This window comes from Schistocerca piceifrons, chromosome 10, assembly GCF_021461385.2.
Source record: "Schistocerca piceifrons isolate TAMUIC-IGC-003096 chromosome 10, iqSchPice1.1, whole genome shotgun sequence".
NCBI lineage: Eukaryota > Metazoa > Arthropoda > Insecta > Orthoptera > Acrididae > Schistocerca > Schistocerca piceifrons.
In genome coordinates, this window is record NC_060147.1 from 49,890,111 (window position 1) to 49,914,088 (window position 23,978).

At 42.9% G+C, this 23,978-nt stretch overlaps 2 protein-coding genes across 2 annotated transcripts in view; one reads left to right on the forward strand and one right to left on the reverse strand.

Moving 5' to 3' along the window:
- LOC124718954 (Y+L amino acid transporter 2) overlaps positions 1 to 16,822 on the reverse strand; it is a 78,509-nt gene extending 61,687 nt beyond the window's left edge. The window contains exon 1 of the mRNA XM_047244621.1: positions 16,456 to 16,822. The gene's annotated coding sequence lies outside the window, so the exon portion shown is untranslated. The remainder of the gene's footprint in view (positions 1 to 16,455) is intronic.
- A 111-nt stretch (positions 16,823 to 16,933) lies between these two features.
- LOC124718955 (thioredoxin domain-containing protein) overlaps positions 16,934 to 23,978 on the forward strand; it is a 36,311-nt gene continuing 29,266 nt past the window's right edge. Inside the window, exons 1-2 of the mRNA XM_047244622.1 lie at positions 16,934 to 17,137; positions 17,217 to 17,402. Of these exons, the coding sequence (XP_047100578.1) occupies positions 16,975 to 17,137; positions 17,217 to 17,402 (349 nt within the window). The 5' untranslated portion in view covers positions 16,934 to 16,974. The remainder of the gene's footprint in view (positions 17,138 to 17,216; positions 17,403 to 23,978) is intronic.

Consider the following 23,978-nt stretch of genomic DNA (forward strand, 5'->3'; position numbering starts at 1 on the left):
TGACAGAAGAGTTAAGGTGCGTGAGATTGCTAGTGCTATGGGCATCTCGAATGAACGGGTAAATAATATTTTGCATAAATATTTGGACATGAGAAAGCTACCCAAAAGATGGGTTCTGCGATTGCTCACGCTTGACCAAAAATGTAATTGTGTGAAGTGTTGCAAGGATGGTTTGCAGCTGTTCAGGAAGAATCCGCAGGACTTTAAGTGTCGTTTCATCACTGTGGATGAAACATGGATACATTACTATACTCCTGGGACCAAACAATAATCTAAACAATGGGTTACCAAGGGAGAATCTCCACCAAAAAAGGCGGAGACCATTCCTTCGACCGGAAGGGTTACAGCGACTGTCTTTTGGGATTCGCAAGGGATAATCCTCAACGACTATCTGGAAAATGGTAATATTATTCATCGTTATTGGACCATTTGAAGCTGCCAGAAAAATGCGAGCAATTGTACCGCTAAACAGTCCTTTACCATCACGACAATGCACTAGCACACACCTCAGCAGTTGTGGTCAAAAATTAATGGAAATAGGATTCCAACTCATTTCACATCCCCCCCTAGTCTCCAGACTTCCTCAGACCACTCTTTGTTTCCCAATTAGAAGAAATGGCTGGTGGGACAAAGATTTTATTCAAACAAGGTGGTGGTTGCAGCAACTAATAGATTTTTTGCAGGCTTGGACAATTCCTATTATTCAGAAGGGATCAACAAATTAAAACAGCGTTGGACGAAGTGTATAAGTCTAAAATGAGACTATGTCGAAAAATAAAAAAGGTTTACCCCAAACATGTAAGTAGTTTTTTATTTTTGCACGGACTTTTCAAAGGTCCCTTGTATTCCCAAAAGCGATCTACTCAAACCGACACAAAGGTCGCTTGCATTAAGTCCCTGCTCACAGTATAGTCAGTATGTTCAAGGATGTTACACAAAACAGTTGCAATGGAAATAGCGGCATCAAAATTAAATAATGAGACGTTGCAGGCATGGTTTTGTGTTTGACAGTAGAGTGACAGCTACGCATTCACACACCGCATCTACTTTAGAACAGCATTTAAACATGAAAATGATAATGTACTGAACACAAAGTATATACTTTTAGAATCAAAAAGAATCACAGAATTTTATTAAGGAATAGAAAAAAATCAATTTTTTGGGCTCTCACGACGTCCAGGTCACCATAACAGCTTAGACTTACAGCTTACAGCAGTGAGGCACTAACGAGAGAGAGAGAGAGAGAGAGAGAGAGAGAGAGAGAGAGAGAGAGAGAGAAATGGATCAAAGAACATATGTGAGGAGGAGATGTAATTATGGCTGCAATTAAAATGAAATGGAGGAGAGGAGTGTGGTAGCCAGGCCAGTGGTTATGCTGCTGCTTCCACACACTGATGGGACTACAGGTGGGTCCACACGATGCCTCTTTTGTGTTCAACTTTGCGCACGATCATAAATTTTCAACAGTGCACGCCCATTTATGCACGTGTGATCTCCTGGAAATGGAGACCCTGTGTAAAGCGCACTGCTTCCCAACTTCGGTGGGAATCTCTACAGTTTGTAGCAGAAGACAGACAGCAGGATACGTGTTTTATAGTACAATGCAGTTGAAGTTATGCCATGAAGTGATTTATGTCTGTCGAATCCAAAGGATACACACAAATTTGTAAATCAGTACAAAGAAACATCATATGGAATGTTGTTCCTATGGAAGAGAAATTTTAGATGTGGTGCCTTGAGCATCAAGTATTAGATAAAGAACCTCCATTCATATTACTGTAAAGAATAAGGTTCTATTGTTTTGTTTTGCCTTAGGGCGCAAAGACAACTAGGGTCAAACGTGCCCTGTCTGAACTGTAGAACACAAAGACAAAGAGAGGAGTTAAAAACCAACTACATGTTAATCCCAATCGACGGAAGAGCAGAAAGCTAAAAACAGGGACGTCAAGAGAGGTCTCTAAAACATGCCACAGAGAACCAGAGGTCATGTAGTAAAAATTAAATGGCCTGCGCTATATTGCTACGATGGATAAAAAGTAAAACACAGATGACAGTTCGCACGTTATTCGCTAAAACGGCTGATACCTCAGACAGCAAACACAACTGATAACATAAGTGGTACAAAAAGGGACATTCTGCCAGGAAATGGCGGACTGTCACAGGCTGAGCACAATGAGTAAAAAGTGGTGGGGGAGCACCACTTAACAAATGGTGATGGCTATAAAGACAGTGCCCAAAACATAACCTGTCTAAAATAATCTCCTCATGGTGAGAGAATGTCGTCCGAGCTGCTGGGAGTGGCTTAATAACACGGAGCTTGTTCCCACGAAGGGAGGATCAGTGGTGATCCCAAAGTGACACCACTTGCTGACAGATGGCAACACAGATCGTCAGAGGGAATGTAAGAACTAGCAGGCAGAGGTACGAGGACTGCAGCCTCGGCAGCAGAGTCAGCAGCCTCGTTTTCCGTCAGACCAACATGACCAGGAACGCACATAGACATCACAGTGGCTCCATCAAAAATGAGCATGTGACAGCTTTCCTGGACCTGTTGCACTAAGGAATGGACAGTGTACAGCACACAGAGGCTTTGGAGGGCACTAAGAGAGTCTGAGCAGATGACGCAATTGAAAAGCCTGAGTCACCAGATGTACTGTGTGGCCTGATAAAGGGCAAAGAGCTCTGCTGTAAATACTGAGCTGTGTTCCAGAAGCCGACACTGAAAAATGTCGGTGCCAATGACAAAGGCACACCCAACTTCACGGTCAGTCCAAGAGCCATCAGTGTACACAGAGGTACTATCGTGAAGTTCAGTGCGAAGATTGTGAAACTTACAGAGTCAGAGCAACACTAGAACATTGTCCTTAGGCAGTGAATCAAGCCTAAGGTGAACACAGGCTGCCGCACAATGCCAAGGAGGTGAAGGGTTCACAACCATTGGGAAAGCTGCAGGTAGTGTGAAGTTAAGCTGTTGGAGCAAGAGTTGAAAGTGAACTCCAGGATGTAGCAGAGGACAGGGATGCACACAAACTGACAATCAAAGGAGTCACCAAAGTAGGAGGCATTGGATGGTGGCCAGGGATGGCAGATGAACAGCATGCCTATTTGCTGAGCAGAAAGTAACAGTAGTATGACAGTGGTAGCTTGGCAGCTTCTGCATAAAGACTCTCAACCGGGCTAGTGTAAAGGTGCCAGTCACCAAACAGATGCCATAATGGTCATAATGGTGGATAGTGTTAAGACGGTGTAAGATGGACTGACAGTCTAGTTTCGAACAGACAAGGGACTGTTACACACGGAGGTGTGTGTGTGTGTGTGTGTGTGTGTGTGTGTGTGTGTGTGTGATGGGCACCCAATGGTGAGGTCATCAGCGTCCTTACACTTACGAAAACATGATGTGATGAACTAAAAGTGCTGTACACGCATGCTACCGAAATGACCGCACAGTCCCTCTGTATCACACGCAGACTCACATGGACTAAAACCAATCAGGAGGGAAGAGAGCTAATCAAGAAATTAAAACAGAGAGAAAACAAAACACAGAAGAACTAAAAGAAAAGCACAGGGAAATGTGGCTGGCTGACCACTTGCAAAAAAACTACGGTGAGCCAGCCAGCTTTTGACACATTAAGAACATCTCCCTAAAATCTTGTTAAAAGCATTGGACAATTTACAAACCTTTAACATCCTAACCACATTCATCTGATCATTACATGAAATAGAAGGCAAATCTGTCACAGTCTACTGGTCGGCAAATAAAATGCAGTACAATAAATGTAGCACACTGAAATCTGCACGCCACAAGCACCACACATTGGAGGGTCCTCCCATTGGAGTAAGAATCCGCGCGTCATAGGGCTGTGGCCTATGTGAAGACGAGTAAGCAGGACCTCATCTTGTTGAAGTGGCTGGAAGGAAGTACTCCACGGCCGAGTTGTGGGCTTGATGACACACAGCTTATCAGTCACTGCCAGCCACTCGTCTTCCCATCGACACATGAATTTGTACCTCAACAGCGAGGTGATAGGATGCAAGGGGATAGTACGCCAAAATACCTGACGGGTCACATCACGCCTCCTTTACTGCTCGGTCCGCACTTTTGTTCCCCTCAATTCCAATGTGCCCAGGTACCCAGCAGAAACCCAGCAGAAAGAACCCCCCCCCCCCCCCCCCCCGTCGTAGTTGTAAGAGGGCATCCTGGTTGATCTGCTGGGAACAACCGTCAGAGAGAGTAAAGTGTGCTCAGATAATCTGAGCAGACAAGAAATCTACCACCGGGAGAACATCGGCTGCTCCAGTGTTCGCAAGATCAAATCTAATTCTGCGCGGAAGGTAGTAAATTCTGGGGGCATTCTGAACTGAACTTGAGGATACGATCTGGGAAAATGACAGAGCAACCAAGGGAGTCCCCTTGTTTAGACTCATCCATGGTTGTGGTGCTCAGATAACAAGTCAGAAAATATCACTTTAAAAACGAAAGCAGGAGTGCTAACCCTCCTGTACCACGCCAAATCTAAAATCACTTTCCAGTAATCAAGGTGGCAGGTGGCTAACACCCTGGATTTGGGTTTGTACTGGCTCCACACCGAGTGACTCCAGCACACACTGCATGCAGAACCCAAATGGCACTGTGGCTCTTACACAGTTGGAAAACTGTCGTTACAGAGGTAGACGAGCAACAGTATGGTGTGCGGATGAATTTGGAGCTGTAAGGAACATAAATGCCCGAGACGCATTATGAGGAGCTGGCACCGGATAGTAAGTGGCAGTTACCCCGCCTCAGCACAGATCCTCGGTATGACACTGGTTTGATGAGCACCCGTGGCGAGCCGAATTCCCTCATGGCGGACAGTGTCAATGATCCACAAGTAAGAGGGCCTCACTGACCCATACATGATGCAACCATAGTCCAGCTACAAATGCACAAAAGTCAGATACAACTGAAGGAGAAGCGCCCTGTCTGCTCCCCAAAACCTTTTGCTAAGGCACTTGATGATGTTCAGTCCCTTCAGGGTTCTGACTTTCGATCTCTCAGTTGTAGTAACCAGGATAATTTGGAGTAAAAAATGAGGCCCAGAAACTGCACTGTCTCTCTAAAATGTAGGATGGTGCCCCCCATATTCAAGGCAGGCAAATTAAAATGATGACGAGAACAATCAAAATGCGCGCACACACACACACACACACACACACACACACACACACACACACACACACACTTATCTGCAGAAAACTGGAATACAATCTTTGCAGCTCACTCCTCTAACCTCCGCACTGTAAGTTGCAACTGATGGCTCGTAGTTGCAACACTGGAGGAGGAACAGAAAACAGCAAAAATCATCTACAAATAAGGAGTTCTGCACAGGACTGCTTACCTAGATGTGATACTGTCGATGGCTATGGCAAAGAAGGGTAATACTTAAAACACTGCCTTAGGAACACCATTCTCCTGTTCAAATCTATCAGACAGTGCGTCACCAAATCAGGTTCTAAAAAAGCACTGAGACAGAAAGATCATATGAAGATAGGGAGGTGGCCACAAGAGCCCCAATGAAGCAGCCTGTGTGAGAAGACAGTGTCTCCAAGTAGTACTGTATGCATTACTTATATCGAAGAATATGCTGATACAGTGATGTTTACGGAGGAAAGCCTGCTGAATAGCCACCTCTAGGAGGGTCAGATTGCCGACAGTTGACCGAAATCACCGGAATCCACACTGAGAGCAGCTAAGGAGTTGTCTGGTCTCTTAACAGCCAGACCAGACGATGGTTAACCATTCGCTCCAGGGTCTTTCCTACACAGCTCGTAAAGGCGATACTCCGATAACTACTGGGACATGTGCAGTCCTTTCCTGGTTTGAGGAGAGGGATCTGAATTGCCTCCCTCCATGAGTTGAAGAAGTTGCCTGTCTGACATATTAGGTTAAAACATTTGAGGAGGATTTCCTTTGATGCCGCTGGCAAATGTCGAAGCATGCAGTATTGGATTTGGTCATGACTGGATGCAGCATGACGAATCTCAGTCGGTACTGACTTGAGCTCCCACATGGAGAAGGGGGAGTCGTAGGCCCAAGAACTGTCAGACCTGAATTCCAATTTTCCCCTCTCTATGGATTCACGATAGTGACGAAATGCCAGATCCTGGCTTGGTTGGTTGGTTGGCTTAAAAGAGGGGTAGGGACCAAACAGCTAGGTCATCGGTCCCTTGTTCCGAATAAAACAATGCCATAAGGGTGAGAATAAAACAAACACAACTGACAACACAAAATGGAGAGAAAGGAACAACCACAAGAACGACGGAAGGGCAACAGACACTTAAATGGAAAAAAGGGGAGAAGAAAACCACAGAAACGCAACAGATTACCATGGCTGGCTGACCATGAGAATAAAAAGGACAAGCCAGCCTCTCTCCAACACACTAAAACGTCCACCCTAAAAGCACTAGAGTGGAGGACACATAGGGACAAAGAACATGCGCTAAAATTTAGATCAAATGATAAAACCCACCATCACAAATAAAACGTAAAACTAAATCAGCCGATGAGGTGTTGTCAGAAAAAATTGGCGGCAGCAAGTCTGGTAACCGAAAATATCGTCGCAGGGCAGTCAAAGTGGGACAGTGCAACAGAATATGGGCCACTGTCAACTGGGTGCCGCATCGACACCAAGGCAGTTCTTCACATCACAGGAGGTAGGTGTGGGTCGCCCCAGTGTGGCCAATGCGGAGCCAGCAGAGAACAACAGAGTCCCTGCAAGAGGCCCTCATGGAGGGCTTCCACACATTCGTAGTCTCCTTAATGGCACGGAATTTGTTGTGCGTACTGACACTAGGCCATTCCCAAAGCCAAAAATCCTGGCGAAGTAAAAACGAACGCAGGTCAGTTATTGGAATGCCGATCTCCATAAGCGGTTTTCACATAGCCTGTTTGGCCAGCCTGTCAGTTAATTTCGTTTCCTGGGATTTCGGCATGACCTGAGCTCCAGACAAACACCACTGAACGACTGGACCATTCCAGGGCATAGATGGACTCCTAGATGGTTGCTAACATAGGATGACAATGGTGGCACTGGTTGATAGCTTGTAGGCGGCTCAAGCAGTCAGTACACAGAAGAAACGACTCCCTAGGGCATGAGCGGATGTGCTCAAGAGCACAAGATATAGTCACCAGCCCGATCATGAAAACACTGCAGCATCGGGCAAAGAATGCTGTTCAATATGTCATCCACAGACTTACGCGAAGCCGACATGACCGTCAGCCATCGAGCCGTTGGTGTAAACCACTTTGTGGCCTCGGTACATGTCAAGTAATGAGAGGAAGTGGCAGTGGAGAGCCGTGGGGTTAACTGAGTCCTTAGGGCCACGTGAAAGGTCCACGCGAAGCCTCGACCTAAGTGTACACCATGGAAGTGTACGTGAATCGATCTCATGTATAGGTGGTAAAGGCAAGGACTCCAGTTCAGAAAGAAGGGATCGGACACGAACTGCAATTGGAAGCCGTGACCTGGGGTGCCGACACGGGAGATGAAGTGCCATGGATGGAAAAAGGAGACAGTGATTCGAATACGCAGAAGAACTTGTGCAACGTAACTGGCCAGCAGTTCTGCACACTTAACCTGCAATGGAGTGACTCCGGCCTCCACAAAGATGCTTGTTGCCGGACTCGTCCTAAAAGCTCCTGTTGCTAGGCGAATACCACAGTGGTGCAATGGATTGAGTAAACGCAATGCTGAGAGTGCCGCTGAACCATAAACCAGACTCCCATAATCAAGGCAGGATTGAACAATGGCTCTGTAGAGCTGCAGCAGCGTAGAGCGATCTGCACTCCAGTTGGTGTTGCTCAGGCAGCAGAGGGCATTAAGATGCACTTCCACTTAAGCTGATGAAGTGAGTCAATTGGGTGTCGAAAACCAGTCCTAAGAATCGATATGTCTTCACTACAGTGAGCAGATTGTCACTGGGGTAAAGTTCTAGTTCTGGATGAATGGTAAGACACCAACAGAAGTGCATGACACACGACTTAGGGGCCGAAAACTGGAAGCCGTGGGCTAGAGCCCATGACTGAGCCTTGAGGATGGCTCCCTGTAGCCACCACTCAGCAACACCAGTAATGGTGGAGCATTACAAAAAGCAGAAGTCATCTACATACAGAGAAGGTGAGACAGGCAGCCCTAAAGCTAGACCATTAATGGCCACTAAAAATTGAGAGACACTCAATACAGAGCCCTGTGGAACCACATTCCCCTGGATACAGGGGGGAACTATGGGAGGCACCAACTTGGACACGAAAAGTACAAAGTGACAGGAAATTTTGGATAAAAATCGGGAGCATGCCTCGTAGATCCCACTCGTATAATGCGGTAAGAATATGATGTGGCCAGGTCATGTCATACTCTTTTCGTAAATCAAAAAAGACGGCAACAAGGTGTTGGCGTCTGGAAGAGGCTGTTCGGACGGCAGACTCAAGGTTATCAGTGGTAGAGCGACCCTTGCGGAAGCCATCCTGACATGGAGCCAGCAGTCCACGTGGCTCCAGGACCCAACCCAACCACCGACACACCATATGTTCCAGCAGCTTACAAACAACGTTGGTGAGGCTGATGAGCCGATAGCTATCCACATCAAGCGGATTTTTACCGGGTTCGAGTACCAGAATGATGGTGCTCTCCGCCCATTGCAATGGAAAGATGCCAACGCACCGGATCCGGATGAAGATGTCACTTGTAGTGAAATGAGAGACGTTTAAGCATCTGACTGTGGATCCGATCTGACCCAGGAGCTGTGTCGGGGCAATATGTAATGGCACTGGGGAGCTCCCACTTTGTAAATTGTGCGTTATAGGATTCACTGTGGTGTGTTGTAAACAAGAGGATTTTCCCTTCTAGCCGGCATTTGAGAGTGCGAAAGGCTGCGGGGTAATTCTCCGACGCAGAGGCTCGAGCAAAGAGCTCGGCAGTTGCATTTGCGTCGGTAGATACCACGCCATTTATGTTAACACCGGGAACACCTGTTAGGGTCTGGTACCAGAAAACACATTTGTTCTTCGCCCAGACTTGGGAAGGCGATGTGTGGCACCCAACGGTCATGACATATCTCTCTTCTGTTGTCTGATAAGTTGGCAAATGCGGGCACAGAACCGTTTAAAGGCTATGAAGTGTTCCAGGGAAGGGTGTTGCTTATGTCGCTGTAGAGCTCGTCGATGCTCCTTAATTGCTTCATTGACTTCTGGTGACCACCAAGGGACTGCTTTTCACAGAGGGCACCATAAAGAGCAAGGGATCGTGTTTTCTGCCACAGAAAGAATTGTTGTAATCACCTGCTCAACCATCACATCGATGTTACCGTGTGGGGGAGATTCAACGGTGATAGCAGAGGTGATGGTTTCCCAGTACGCCTTGTTTAAAGCCCATCTGGGCATGCGTCTGTGGGCCTGACACCAGGGCAGTGACAGGAAGATGGGGAAATGGTCACTACCGCACAGGTCGTCATGTGCTCTCCAGCGGATAGATGGGAGAAGTCCTGGGCTGCAAATTTATAGATAAATGGCCGAGTAGCTACCACGAGCCACACTGAAATGTGTGGCTGTCCCAGTATTTAAGAGGCAGAGGTCAAACTAAGCCAGTAAAGTTTCAATGTCTCTGCCTCGGCCAGTAAGCACGGTGCCACCCCACAAGGGGTTATGGTCGTTAAAATTGACCAAAAGTAGGAAAGGTTTAGGGAGTTGATCAATCAGTGCAGTTAACACATTCAGAGATACTGAACCATCTGGAGAAAGATATACATTGCAGACAGTTATTTCATGCGTCATCTTCAGTCTGACAGCAACAGCTTCAAGAGGGTTTCGAAGGGGCACAGTTTCACTACAGACTGAGTTTAGGACATAAACACAAACTCCACCCGACACTCCATTTCAGTCACTATGGTTGCTTTAATATCTCTCATACCCGCAGAGGACAGGGGTCTGCACTGCCTGGAACCAAGTTTCCAGGAGGGCAATGAAGATAGCAGATGTAAAGCTTAACAGTTGGCATAAGTCAGCCAGGCAGTGGAAAAAACCGTCGCAATTCCTCTGGAGGGTGACATCGTCGTGAGACTGGGAAGGCATGGAACATTCAATGAGGCAGTTCACGCCTCAGGGTCACCTGCTGCCACCAACTTTTTGCCTGATCAGTCTCTAACCATTGTATCTGAGGGTCCGGTGAGCACTAGGTCCTCAGCGGACGCCAGAGAGGAGCAGAAGAAAACTTACGCTCAGAAGTGGAGACTGATATCCCCGATGATTGGGAGAGGAGGGGTGGGGGGTGGGGTGTTGCTCCGAAGTAGGTGGTGTGGGAACAACAGGGCGGGAAGTGCCCCTGACCGCCAAGTGGGCAGGTGTAGTCTTCTGGTTGTGAGAGGTGACAGGAATGCGAGGAACTGATCGGACAACAACTGTTCTCTTAGCGGCGGCGTAAGAGGAGGTCGTAGTCACAGGATGTAGGTGCTCAAATTTCCTCTTGGCCTCCGTGTAGGTCAGATGGCCCAGCATCTTATATTCCATGATTTTCCTCTCCTTCTGTAAAAGCCTGCAGTCTGGTGAGCAAGGTTAATGATGTTCTCCACAGTTGACAAGATGGGAGGCGGGGCACATGGAGTACTGAGACTTGATGGACGTTCACAATATCGACATGTGATGCTGGAAGTACAGTGGGAAGACATATGGCCGAACTTCCAGCACTGCATTGGGGGAGGGATATATGGCCTGACGTCACAGCAGTAGACCATCACCTTGACCTTCTTAGACAACGTGTCACCCTAAAAGGCCAAGATGAAGGCACTGGTGGTAACCTGATTATACTTTGGACCCAGATGGGCACGCCAAACGGAATGTACACCTCACCGCTCTAAATAGGCGCTCAGCTCGTTGCCAGACTGCATAAATAAGGTCCTTGTGAAATAGGATACCTTGACCATATTTAAGCTCTTATGGTGTGTGATGGTTACAGAAACATCCCCCAGCTTGTCACAATTGAGTAACGCCTGTGACTGGGCAGAGGATGCTGTTTTGATCAACACTGACCCAGATTTCATTTTGGACAAGCCCTCCACCTCCCCAAACTTGTCCTCAAAATGCTCAACAAAAAACTGAGGCTTCATCACCATGAAAGATTCCCCATCAGCTCTCGAACATATAAGGTACTGGGACGAATAAGCTTCACTGCCATCCTTAGCCTGGCATTCCTCCCATGGTGTGGCCAGGGAGGGGAACGACTTGGGGTCATATTTTTTAGCATTGAAGTTAGACTTTGCCCGCTTAGAGACTGTCATCCGCCCTGATGACACCCAATCCGACCAGAGGAGCTCCCCATGGGTGCCACCCAGCCGCAGCAAAGGCCACCTGGCAGGATAGTCATTGTCAGGAGTCCCAATGCCTCAGGGCAACTGTCATCTACCACTCAACATGCGTGGTGAGTTAACGGCGCAGCCATCAGCAGAGTGATCCCTGTGTGATCAGGGGGCTATAACCAACAGGGTACATGGCGGCCCCACTGCAACGGACTGGTTGCCGTGCTGGATAACAGATGCAACCAAGCAAACTAGTCCATTATCATAGACAGCGTAGAAAACGATACTGCAAAGTTGATGGAAAAATATGCATGCATGAGGGTGACCTCGTCAAACAGTTGGAGAATGATCAGAAGTGCAGATGCATGTTGACGTAGGATGCGATAGGTCTCAGCACATGATGGACACGATGCACCATGTAAGGCACCCTTCCCCAATTGGCTCGCTCTTTGAGAAAATTTTCAAAAATGGAGGTCAAACCCTACAGGGGATCACCACATAAAGACCGAAGCATGTGAGACTCCCTTTAGTCACCTCTTACAACAGGCAGGAATACCTCGGGCCTATTCTAAGCACCGGACCCATAGGGGGCCTTTTAGTCAGGTTGTGCCACAATATCCTCTTCACCCCAACTATTCAGTACATCCTCATTACTTACGTGATCTACACATCTAATCTTCAACAGCCTTCTGTAGCGCCACATTTTGAAAGCTTCTATTCTCTTCTTGTCTAAACTATTTATCATCCATGTTTCATTTGCATACATGGCTACACTCCATACAAATACTCTCAGAAAAAACTTCCTGACATCTACATCTATACTCAATTTTTCTATTCTTCAGAAATGATTTCCTTGTCATTGCCAGTCTACATTTTATATCCTCTCTACTTCGACCATCATCAGTTATTTTGCTCCCCAAATAGCAAAACTCATCTACTACTTTAAATGTCTCATTTTCTTATCAATTCCCTCTGCATCAACTGATTTCATTCGACTAGATTCCATCATCCTCGTTTTGCTTTTGTTGATGTTCATCTTATATGCCTCTTTCAAGAAACTTTCCATTCCGATCAACTGCTCTTCCAGGTCCTTTGCTGTCTTTGACAGAATTACAATGTCATTGGCAAACCTCAAAGTCTTTATTTCTTCTTCATGGATTTTCATTCCTGCTCCACATTTTTCTTTTGATTCTTTTACTGCTTGCTCAATATACAGATTGAATAACATCAGGGATAGACTACAACCCTGTCACACTCCCTTCTCAACTACTGCTTCCCTTTCATGCCCCTCAACTCTTAGAACTGCCATATGGTTTCTGTGTAAATTGTAAATAGCCTTTCGCTCCCTGCATTTTACCCCTGCCACCTTCAGAATTTGAAAGAGAGTATTCCAGTCAACATTGTCAAAAGCTTTCTCTAAGTCTACAAATGCTAGAAATGTAGGTTTGCCTTTCCTTGATCTACCTTGTAACATAAGTCTTAGGGTCAGTATTGCCTCACGTGTTCCTATATTTCTACGGAATCCAAACTGATCTTCCCCGAGTTCGGCTTCTACCAGTTTTTCCACTCGTCTGTAAAGAATTTGTGTTAGTATTTTGCAGCCATGACTTATTAAACTGATAGTTTGGTAATTTTCACACCTGTCAGCATCTGCTTTTTATGGGATTGGAATTATTACATCTCCCATCTCATCTACATCCACATCCACTTCCCCCACACCACACCCACTAGCCTCTTTAAGTTTCCTGTAGTCGGAATCTATTTTACCCCTAGTGATATATACCTCTATATCCTTACCTTTGTCCTCTAGCCACCCTTACTTAACCATTTTGCACTTCCAGTCGATCTCATTTTTAAGACATTTGTATTCCTTATTGCCTGCTTCATTTACTGCATTTTTATATTTTCTGCTTTCATCAATTAAATTCAATAGCTCTTCTGTTACCCAAGGATTTCTACTAGCCCTTGTCTCTTTACCTACTTGATCCTCTGCAGCCTTTACTATTTCATCTCTCAAAGCTACCCACTCTTCTTCTACTGTATTTCTTTCCTTGTATTTGCCCATTGTTCCCTAATGCTCTCCCTGAAACTCTATAACCTCTCGTTCTTTCAGTTTATCCAGGTCCCATCTCTTTAAATTTCTACTTTTTTGCAGTTTCATAACCAAAAAAATGTGGTTAGAGTCCATATCTGACCCTAGAAATGTCTTACAATTTAAAACCAGACTCCTAAATCTGTCTTACCACTATATACTTTACCTGAAACCTTCCAGGGCCTCCCCCATGTACACAACGTTCTTTCATGATTTTTAAACGAAGTTTTAGCTATGATTAAGCCATGCTCTGCACAAAATTCTACCAGGCAGCTTCCTTTTTCATTCCTTACCCCCATTCCATATTCAGCTACTATATTTGCTTCCCTTCCTTTCCCTACTATCGAATTCCAGTTCCCCATGACTATTAAATTTTCATCTCCCTCAACTATCTTAATAATTTCTTTAATCTCATAATACACTTCTTCAATCTCTTCATCATCTGTGGAGCTAGTTGGAATATAAACTTGTACTACTGTGGTAGGAGTGGGGTTTGTGTCTATATTGGCTACAATAATCCGTTCACTATGCTGTTCATAGTAGCTTATCCGTGCTCCTATTTTTTTGTTCATTATTAAACCTACTCTTGCATTACCCCTATTTGATTTTGTATTTATAACCCTGTATTCACCTGACCAGAAGTCTTGTTCCTCCTGCCACCAAACTTCGCTAATTCCCAACATATCTAGCTTTAACCTATCCATTGCCCTTTCTGAAGTTTCTAACCTACCTACCCAATTAGCAGATCTGACATTTTTTGCTCTGATCCATAGAAAGCCAGTTATGTTTCTCCTGATAACGACGTCATCCTGAGTAGTCCCCACCCGGAGATCCAAATGGGGAACTATTTTACCTCTGGAATATTTTACCCAAGATGACGCCATCATCATTTTTAACCATACAGTAAAGCTGCATGCCCTCGGGAAAAATTACGGCCTTAGTTTCCCCTTGCTTTCAGCCGTTCGCAGTACCACAACAGCAAGACCGTTGTGGTTAATGTTACAAGGCCAGATTAGTCAATCATCCAGACTGATGCCCCTGCAACTACTGAAAAGGCTGCTGCCCCTGTTCAGGAACCAGACGTTTGTCTGGTCTCTCGACAGATACCCCTCCACTGTGGTTGCACCTATGGTACGGCTATCTGTATCGCTGAGGCACGCAAGCCCACACCACCAATGGCAAGGTCCATGGTCCATGGGAGGGGATTATTAACACTACTAATAAATAAAATGACTCTTGCCTCTTTATCGTATTATTTTTTAATTTTATTCTTCCAGAAATGTATCTTTCACGTTACTGACATTGCCAAATTAAGCAAATAATAGGTTGCTTAAACATACATGCTTCTTATCCATCCAGAACTCTGCTCACCTCTACTTTGAAAAATTGTATATGGCAAGAATGCACATAACTACACTCATTAGTAGTTTGAAGTTTTATGCATTTTGATTTTTTATATTTTTTCATTCGGATAATTTCAATACAAATCACACTAAATGAATAAAATAGTAGTTTGATTCAGGTAGCACCAGTGTAGGGGGGGTGGGGTGGGGTGGGGCGGCGGGGGTGGGGGGTGGGGGGGGGGGGTGGGAGGGGGTGGCAAGAAGAATTCAGACTCCAATGAATGATGGCCCTTCTGTTATGATGATGGCATATTTGCCCCTGCTGCAGTTAAATGGAGTGAGGGATGATGTGAAGGAAAAGTGTCAGCTCTACATAGTGCATGAAAGACTACTGCATTTTTCATATTTTAGTTTATGAACTTAATTTTTTTTTACTAACAGAATTCACCTGAATGCACTATAATTAAATGACTCAAAGAGCAGCCCTAACTAATAGCTACTATGTCGTTTGATCATGAAGTCTGACAAACAGAGAAATACAACAGTCTAATTTGGAAGATACGAGCAAAGAATAAATAAAAGGGTGGTGAGCACAGTTGTACAGTCTATCGGAAAAGCTGTTTACCCTTGCCTACCAAAATTGATGTAAAAATGCTAGTGCCAAGTTCACAACAGGCCACACATTTTCTACTGTCAAAGAGATGATCACACCTGCAGTTAAAAACTCTGAAATATACCAGTGTGGACAGCACATCTGGGTAGGCAAACCTGTAAAGTGAGTATGTGCCCCTTATTGTTGCAGTGCCCAGCTAGACAAAAGTGCAGGATGCTTAATGAAATGTTTGCATATACTTTAATACTGTTCAAGTGAGTGGATCTACAGGTTGAACTACCAGGTAATGTTGATCATGTCCAGAAGAATGAATAATCATTGCTTTGTTTTACTTGTCCGAGATGAGTATAAAAAAGTTGCAGAAAAATTGTAATGGGCAGTACGCATGACTGCACCTATTAAATCACCAAAATCTGAAAAGTCAATTTCAAGAAAGTTTCATGGATAAATTAATGAAAATATGACATCACTTTTTAAAACTGCTAGTCAGAGCCTAAACATGATGGCCATCTATTAACAACTAGCACATGAGTACATAAACACCATTCAAATTCACTACGAGTGGACCATAAACCTATGAAGAAGGAATCCTGTTCAGCTAAAAGGAATCTGCACACCTATTATGTATCACAATTCCACACAACATATGTTGCTAGTGTGAAACAAAAATTCTTGGGGAAATTTGTTAACCTTCAGGTGTCTATTATGAAACATACTGTGCTAATCATGATTTCAAAAATACACATTGATCCTAAAAAAAAAAAAATACAATAATGAAGACGTATTTTGTACAACTTTGGTGAAAAAAGAAAATAAAAAGCCGATGACAAATTTGTATAGAAAGACGAAAAAAGTTATATTATCCCACTATAGTCGCACATAAATTTCACAGCTTCAATGACAAACATTATCCGAGGAGCAGTTGGAATTAATAAGCCTCCTTGAAACAATTTCACACGAACTGGCACCTCACCTCAATAAAGTATCCGTTTCATAGGAAATTCAGTTTTCGGAACGAACGCAACAGCTTCAAATTAATATTTTACGTGTCTTGAAATAATTTAAAAATATTTAAAGTTACTTACTGCTCAGCTATTGCAGGACAAGCAAGTTGTACAGCACTTGGTAGATGTATCAATGGGAATTCTGAGCGTTTAGATTTGCCGCCTTAAAAGTACGATGACATAATCAGTTACAGCGCTATGCTTTACACCACAATGCACTTGTGCATCACTGCAAATTTGGCGTGTATTGCATCAGCCAAATTTCCAAAACAAATTCTTCGAGACAAGCACACAATTACTAAGAGATGCACGAATTGAGGCCAGTTCGGAAGTGAACATCGAGGGCTTCATATATGGATGAGAAAGGAACAATAGGAACGGCGATTAATAAAAGAAAGGGCATTTTAATTAACACACATAACCTTTCTTGAACCCGCACGCACGTGTTTCAAATTGGAACCGGGACAAAGATGGTATTTGAAAGTTGAGACTTGTGCGGAAATACATCTCCAGCGGTAATGCGTAGAATCTATGGTACAACTCATTCACGATTTGTTGGCGTGTTTATTATCTCTGGCAGTTGACAACACACGAATGTAAATGTGTCACTTTGAAACAGCCGCAAGAATGTGGATTGTCAAAGTTTCTGTATTCTTACTAGCTGTGATTGAGATCGGTTTATCTGCCTCTACGCTGGAATCTGTAAACGACGATGAGCTTTCAAACTTGATTAGGAGCGAAAAATACGTTGTTGTCGTTTTTAGTGAGTACATGTGTGATATCGTGCAGTAAGCCGACAGAACAAAGTTCTGGTTATTTATAACTACGTATTTGTTTTTTAGCGAAGAAAGATTGCGAACCCTGCGATGATCTAGAAAATGAGTTAATAGCACTGCGTGAAGACTTGGTAGACACGCTTAATGCATGGGTCGTAAAAGCAACAAACAGCCAACTTGTCAAGTTGTATAATCCATCCAAAGAGCCGGCCTTGGTGTTTTTCAGGCATGGGGTACCCTTGCTGTACCACGGTAAGTGGCCTAGTTCAAGCATCATAATTATATGAAATGTCAAGAGGATATTTACAATTTTGGGAAGAGGGCTATTTCATACTTTAACATGTAGTAGTCATTCCAGTGTGGACTGTAGTTATTTACATTGTACTAGAATTTATCTCATCATATTAAATTGAAACTCGACGAGGTAAGATAATTCTAGTCTTATCACCACTTTAACCGGCAATGATGACAGATAAATGTGAACTACAAAATAATGTAGCAATTGTGCACTTTTCCTAACAACTAATAGTCACATATGATGGAATCTGTTAAACGTATTCGAAAGTATGTTCCATACACCTGAGCAGGACATCAGAGGCTGAAACTGATTATGTTAAAAACTCTTTGATTTTTAGTCATATCCATAAGATCATTTCCCTAGGATTTATTCCATTCCTTCACTAATCTGCTGATGGCTGCCTCTTGACAGCTCTAGTGGCAGGTGCATCACTGCCAGAAGAAAGTATTTGATCTTTGAATCATTATTCAAGTGTTGGACAGTGGGTAGCACTCAAAGGTCGAAAAACTTAATGAACATTTATTGTATTGCAGGCAAAATATGCCAAACACAATGACTGTTGTTCTTACAGAATAGAGGACAGTAGATGTGTAGCTCGCATACACAGTCCACAGCACTCTTTAAAACTGTGACAGCACACTACTGTCTCTCACCCCTAAGTTTCAAAGTATTATAGAGTAGTTTTACATTAGTGGGCATTGCTCATTGCTTATTGCTCCTCTTTTCTAGTTATTGTAACTTATTTCTAAATTTCTTCATTTGCCATACTAATGTTTGCCCAATTATGCAGCTGAATTATAACATCCAGAGTGACAATACTGTATGTTTTTATTTCTTCGCTTAGATGCAGCTGTTTGGTTTCTGCATGCCATAGTATGTGTATCTGTGCACATGACATGTGATTTGCAGAGTATAGATGTACGTGTAATGGGATGTGGGAAACCACCTAAAAACCACATATAGACTGGTCAGCATAGCAACCCTCATCACTAACCTGCCTGGTGGTTTCAATTTGGCTCGGCACTTCTGCTTAGTGGCCCTGGACACACGTGTATGGCTCATGCTCTGTCCTCCAAACTTTGTTGAATCATTGCAAGGGTCACCGTAGCACTTTTCTCGAGACACAGAATTTGATACACACGCGCTGTTCTGTTCGCAGATTCATTGTAAAATCACCACACACCAAACACAGAGTATTATGGAAATCACTATGGACACACAAAAGGTCCTCCCACCTGAATGTCACTCCGCACATTGACTCATCAGATACGCAGCTCTCGCCACCTAGAGGTGCTAGCTACTACTCCTACTTTCCAGATGGCAGCACCAGTCCCAAAAATTTTGGATTCCACTTCGTATAAGCGGCAATAAAATAAGTTTCCATTTGAAGGCCATATGATCCTGAGTCGGCGTATGCCAATCAGGCAAAATTGCTGTGAACTTTGAGGCAATCATCCCACTGACAACCAGGTTCAAGGTACCCGTTTGGGAAAACACTGTGTCCCGCTGCATGAACTAGTCTGGAACTACGTGGTGCACATCCTTGTCTGATAGGAATTGTCGACCCTCCGAGGCCTTTTTTAAGGGACTGATGGCGTGATAATCGCATTGAGAGAGATCAGAACTATAGGGGGGATGCTCAAGAGTCTCCCACATGTCCTACCAGATCAAGCAGTGTCGTATGTCGAACTGTGACCAGCACGGAACTTGGCACACCATCCTGGAATGGTGGTTTCTTGACAAACATGCTGCCTCATGCACATTCTTCATTCTCTGATGGATGTCTACTGGCATTTGTCCTTTGGTAGCCAAGAAAAGAATTAAGCATGTTAGTCCTGTTTGGACATGTTGTGTTATAACATCACCACAGTTCACATTTCTGCATTGGCCGCTTGCATGTCGGAAAGACAGATGTTGCACTAACCCCTTGCTATATGTCAGTGCTTATATACCTGCATCATAGTTGCAATGCGTTGCGTAAAAGCTGCAGCAATGACATCAAACAGAAACTTTTTGATAACACCTTATGTAAAAAAAAAAAAAAAAAGAGAGCTAGACGCACATGAAACCAAATTAAAAAATCACATCCGTTCTCATTCCAGTTCTGCACAAGCATTCCATTCCAGCCCAAAAAGCAATTCTCACAGCTCCATACTGACTTCTTGATAGCTAAGGAACAATCAGTCAGTTTTTCCTCGTCTGCTGCTGCCCTTGGTGACAAAAATGGGATTCATTGTCACACAATTCAGAAAATCTTATTCCATTTTCACATCTACTGTTAAACAGACAAATAGTGTCTGGCACAGCATATTAAAAGCAGTGATAGAGATAAAAATATCTGGCAGTACCCTCAATAAAGACGGCGGATCACAGCTAAATACATTTGGGACCTTGACATCAAAAAGTTGAAGCAGGTGCACAACGACAATATTACATTTCACAGCCCTCGACCAGCCTCCAGTTACTTCACAGGCACTAGTGTCCTTGTGAAAATGGCAGCAACAGTTGCGTGATAGCCAACACTTGTGAAGCACTTGTCCGAAAACTTGTTAATATTTTACCGCTTAAAGCAGCTGGAAGCTCGAGACTTAATTTTATTAATTTATATCTCTATGAGTCTATGACCCCACAAAATATTGACAATAAACATGGATTCTTTGCTGCTGTTGGATATTACCTGCAATGAAGTGCTGTGTGAAAAAGGCTACACAGCATTCAGTCAGTTTTTGATAAGACTTCAGAATGATGCGGAAGTTGGCAACTTCATTTAAATGTTCAGACATGTAAGTATGTACACTTGACAAAACCCGGAAACATAGTATTGTATCATAAGTCCACATTATCAGTGAATCACAATTGGAATCAGTTAAGTCATACAATTATTGTATAATGTTTCCACTTTTAATGACCTAGAATTACGTCAAATTATAAAAATATCTTCCCAAACCTCGTTTGTACAACAGTTTGATTTGGGTTGTGTTTCCCCAGTATACTAAACCACTGAAATATTGGAGGAAACATTTATATATGAATTGGATAACAATTATCAGGTGTAATTAGTTTAACTAATTTGTTGTTGAAGTCCATTGTAATTTTTTCTTAATGTAGACTCAATTGTGTAGAAATTTCTATTGTTTGGAGTAGAATGAATAGGTTCAGTTTCCATTTTTAATATTAATATTTATTATAAATCATGTGTGTTCCATATGTGTTTCTTCCACTTTACAGTAATCTAACATTTTCTACCACTCAGTGACAAGTATGTCTAAACAAAGTGAACCATCATGCCTCACTAGGTGCCAAGAATGTACTGTGACGACAAACACAAAACCACAGATACAAAAACTTACCAAATATACAAATTACTTATTACAAAGGTAATCATTTTCTAAGATAAAACAAAGGAAGAGTCTCAGACACAACGAAAAAGACTACTAAACTACATAAGCTTTCCAACAAGGTCCTTCTTCTGAAATAGAAACCATGCACATGCCCACTGGGCCCAAGGGCGTGGAGACAATGGCCATGTGAGTGTGAGATCTGCATGTGGAACGTGTGTTCGTTTAATATTTCAGAAGAAGGACTTCGACGAAAGCTTAAATATTTTAGCAGTCTTTTTCATTGTGTCCATCTGTGACTCAACACCTGCGCTACGTGGTGAGTAGCAATCTATACTTTACATATTATTATTATTGTTATTTTCAGAAATAGGTTTTTTACATTCACAGAAATTGGTAAGTGACTAATAGTTTGTGTTACAAATGTTTTCTTTTTGCCTTCCACAATACAGAAATAATAATGCTAATAAGAATAATAATTTTAAATGTCTTTCCAAAATTTGAAAAATGTAGTTACTAAAAATTGAAAAAGTGTCAGTGTCTTGAGTAATCTTGTTCTTCTAATTGTATCAGGTACTCAGAGTGTTTGTATGTATTGAGTACTCAAATTGTTTGTATTTATCATCAGGTACAAAACATAATGAAAATCGGCCACTAATCAGTTTGTATTAAAGTCTGAGTATAACAGTTCCAGGGGATATGAAATGGAATGAGCTCATAGTGCCATTTATAAACAATCCAGGGGACAGACTTTGGCTCATTAGTAGGTTACTGCAAAAATACAGTCCACAAAGGTGATCGCATACAATAATTTTGTATGACACAATCCTAGAATACTGCTACAGTGTGTGGGAAACATACCAAATAGCACTAACAGAGGATATTGAACTTATTCAAGGAAGACCAACATGAATGATCAACAGTTTTGTTCAACTCACAGAGAGCGTCAGGGAAATCCTGAAAATCCTTAACTGGGAGATGCTTGAAGATAAATGCCAATTACCATTTGAAATCCGAGAACTATTTTTAAGCGAAGAGTCTATGAATATCAGGGGGACCCAAAAGAAATGAGAAATCTGCTCCAGCAGTGGCTAGGACACTAGTTCCAAATTCTTCTGCTAGGTGTGTTCGCTGGACACCATTTTGTATAAGATTCTCCAGTGGCATTATGATGGAGGCATTGTTGTGGTCTGTGTGAGTGTTTTTATAAAAACGCTTTCACTCGTGTGGGAATTATTCAGTGGCAGTGATAACGTTAGATTCCATTTCCTGTTTGGGTAATCAGTCGCAGAAACCATTGCAATGCTTCATATGGCTGATGGGGAGGAAGCTTTGGGCAGGCAATGGTTGAAGTTTTGTTTTCTCATTTTAAAATTGGTCAAATGATAGTTGAAGACAAATCGCAGCTGGGACATCCATCGACTTCCAGAACAGATGAAAACATTGAAAAGTCGGTGATGCGATCATATTTGATTGTGGAGGAACAATTTGTAAATTGGTGGATATGAATGGCATATCGTGAAGATGAAACATATAGCAGCAAACTTCATTCCGTGTGTGCTTTCTGAAAGCGAGAGAAATAGTAGTTTGTACATATACAGGGAATTGAAAGAACTGTCAGAAATTGATCTGGGTTTTGGCACAAAAGTCGACACATACAATGAATTGTGGTCCTGTGGACATGACAGTCAAGTGTGGCACTGTATGTTGTCTTTTATTTATAGAGTGACCTCCTGTTTCAGTGTAAGAAACACTGTATAAAGAAAGATATATAGTTTGTTTGCGGTGTGATTTATACTCTCCTGTATCTGTTATTTTGCTGTATTGATGATGATTATGGAATGCAATAATGACTTCCCTGAATCTTTTATAGGGGTGCCATCTGCAGGGAAATTTCCTCGTGCTGACTGAGGTTAGACTATCTGTTCCTGTTTTTATTTGGTTTCATGATCACTTGCATTCTACTAATTTGAATAACAACTGCCATGCTTTCTTTCTGTGTGGAGTAATATTAATTCTGATTGGAATGTACGTATTTTGATATGTTAGACAATGTACTTTGTGACACACATTGACTATTTGGCATTTTATGTAACAAATTGTAATTTTAGCCTGTAATTTCACAGGGTTACTTGAGAATGGGTTAAGAATAAAAACCCGAAATTAGTCTTAATCAAGTATAAAAAGAGCTATTTTGCAACTTTAACTGTTTGCCACATTGACATAGTAAGGGAAGTTGCTGACCATTCAGCATCCCAGCATGCTGGAAATCCAGTTTTAGATGTATTCCTCGAGTTCAGATCAGGCAAATTTCATGACCGATACATAACTGTGAGTCTACCACCGTGCTCCTCAAACCACAGTAGCATGATTCTGGCCATGTGACTCAGACAGATACTATCTCCCTTGTGGAACACATCAAATATTAAGACAGTGGTCCACAGTAATGTTCAGGCAGTTGACAGCTGATCTATCAGACCGGGTGAAGCGTATCCATTGATGCGTGGTCCGATTCTGATGATCATATCCCCACTGCAGGTGTAGTTGACAGTGTCATTGGCTCAGTAGTGGACATGTGCTGCAGAGCTCCACTTTCAACAGTGTGTGCTAAACTGTGTGCTCCAAAATGTGTGTACCTGAACTAACATTGTATTTTGTCATCAGATCAGCCACAGTGCCTTACAGAATGGGCAAGTTCCTGACCTCCACATTCTGTTATGAGACACGGATGTTGAAATGTAGCGGAATGTGGATACACAATAGGAATCTACCAATACTGCACTCGACCGCAGTTTACAGTATCAATATGTCATAAGATAGTACTTCTGAAGAACACAATCCGTATCTTACGTATACGTGATTTTCGTAACACCAAATGACTAAAGCATTATGATCATATATTTGCCGTCATTCACAACCAGTTTTATTGCCTATCATATTTTAAAATAATTTTGTCACATAAATACGTTGTTTTTCAATGTACTAATTACAGAAATTATGATGTAAATAATGTAGTGTAAACATTTCATTTATATAAGCTGGAGGTAAAGAGATTAAGATGATGACATTTCTGGCAGATTGCGAAGTGTAATTTTTACCACAATTCACGTTAGCAACATAAAAGATGCACACCGACCTATATTTACAGGTGAACAGCTGCCAGCACCCAGTTAAGGGAATGGGATGCTCAAA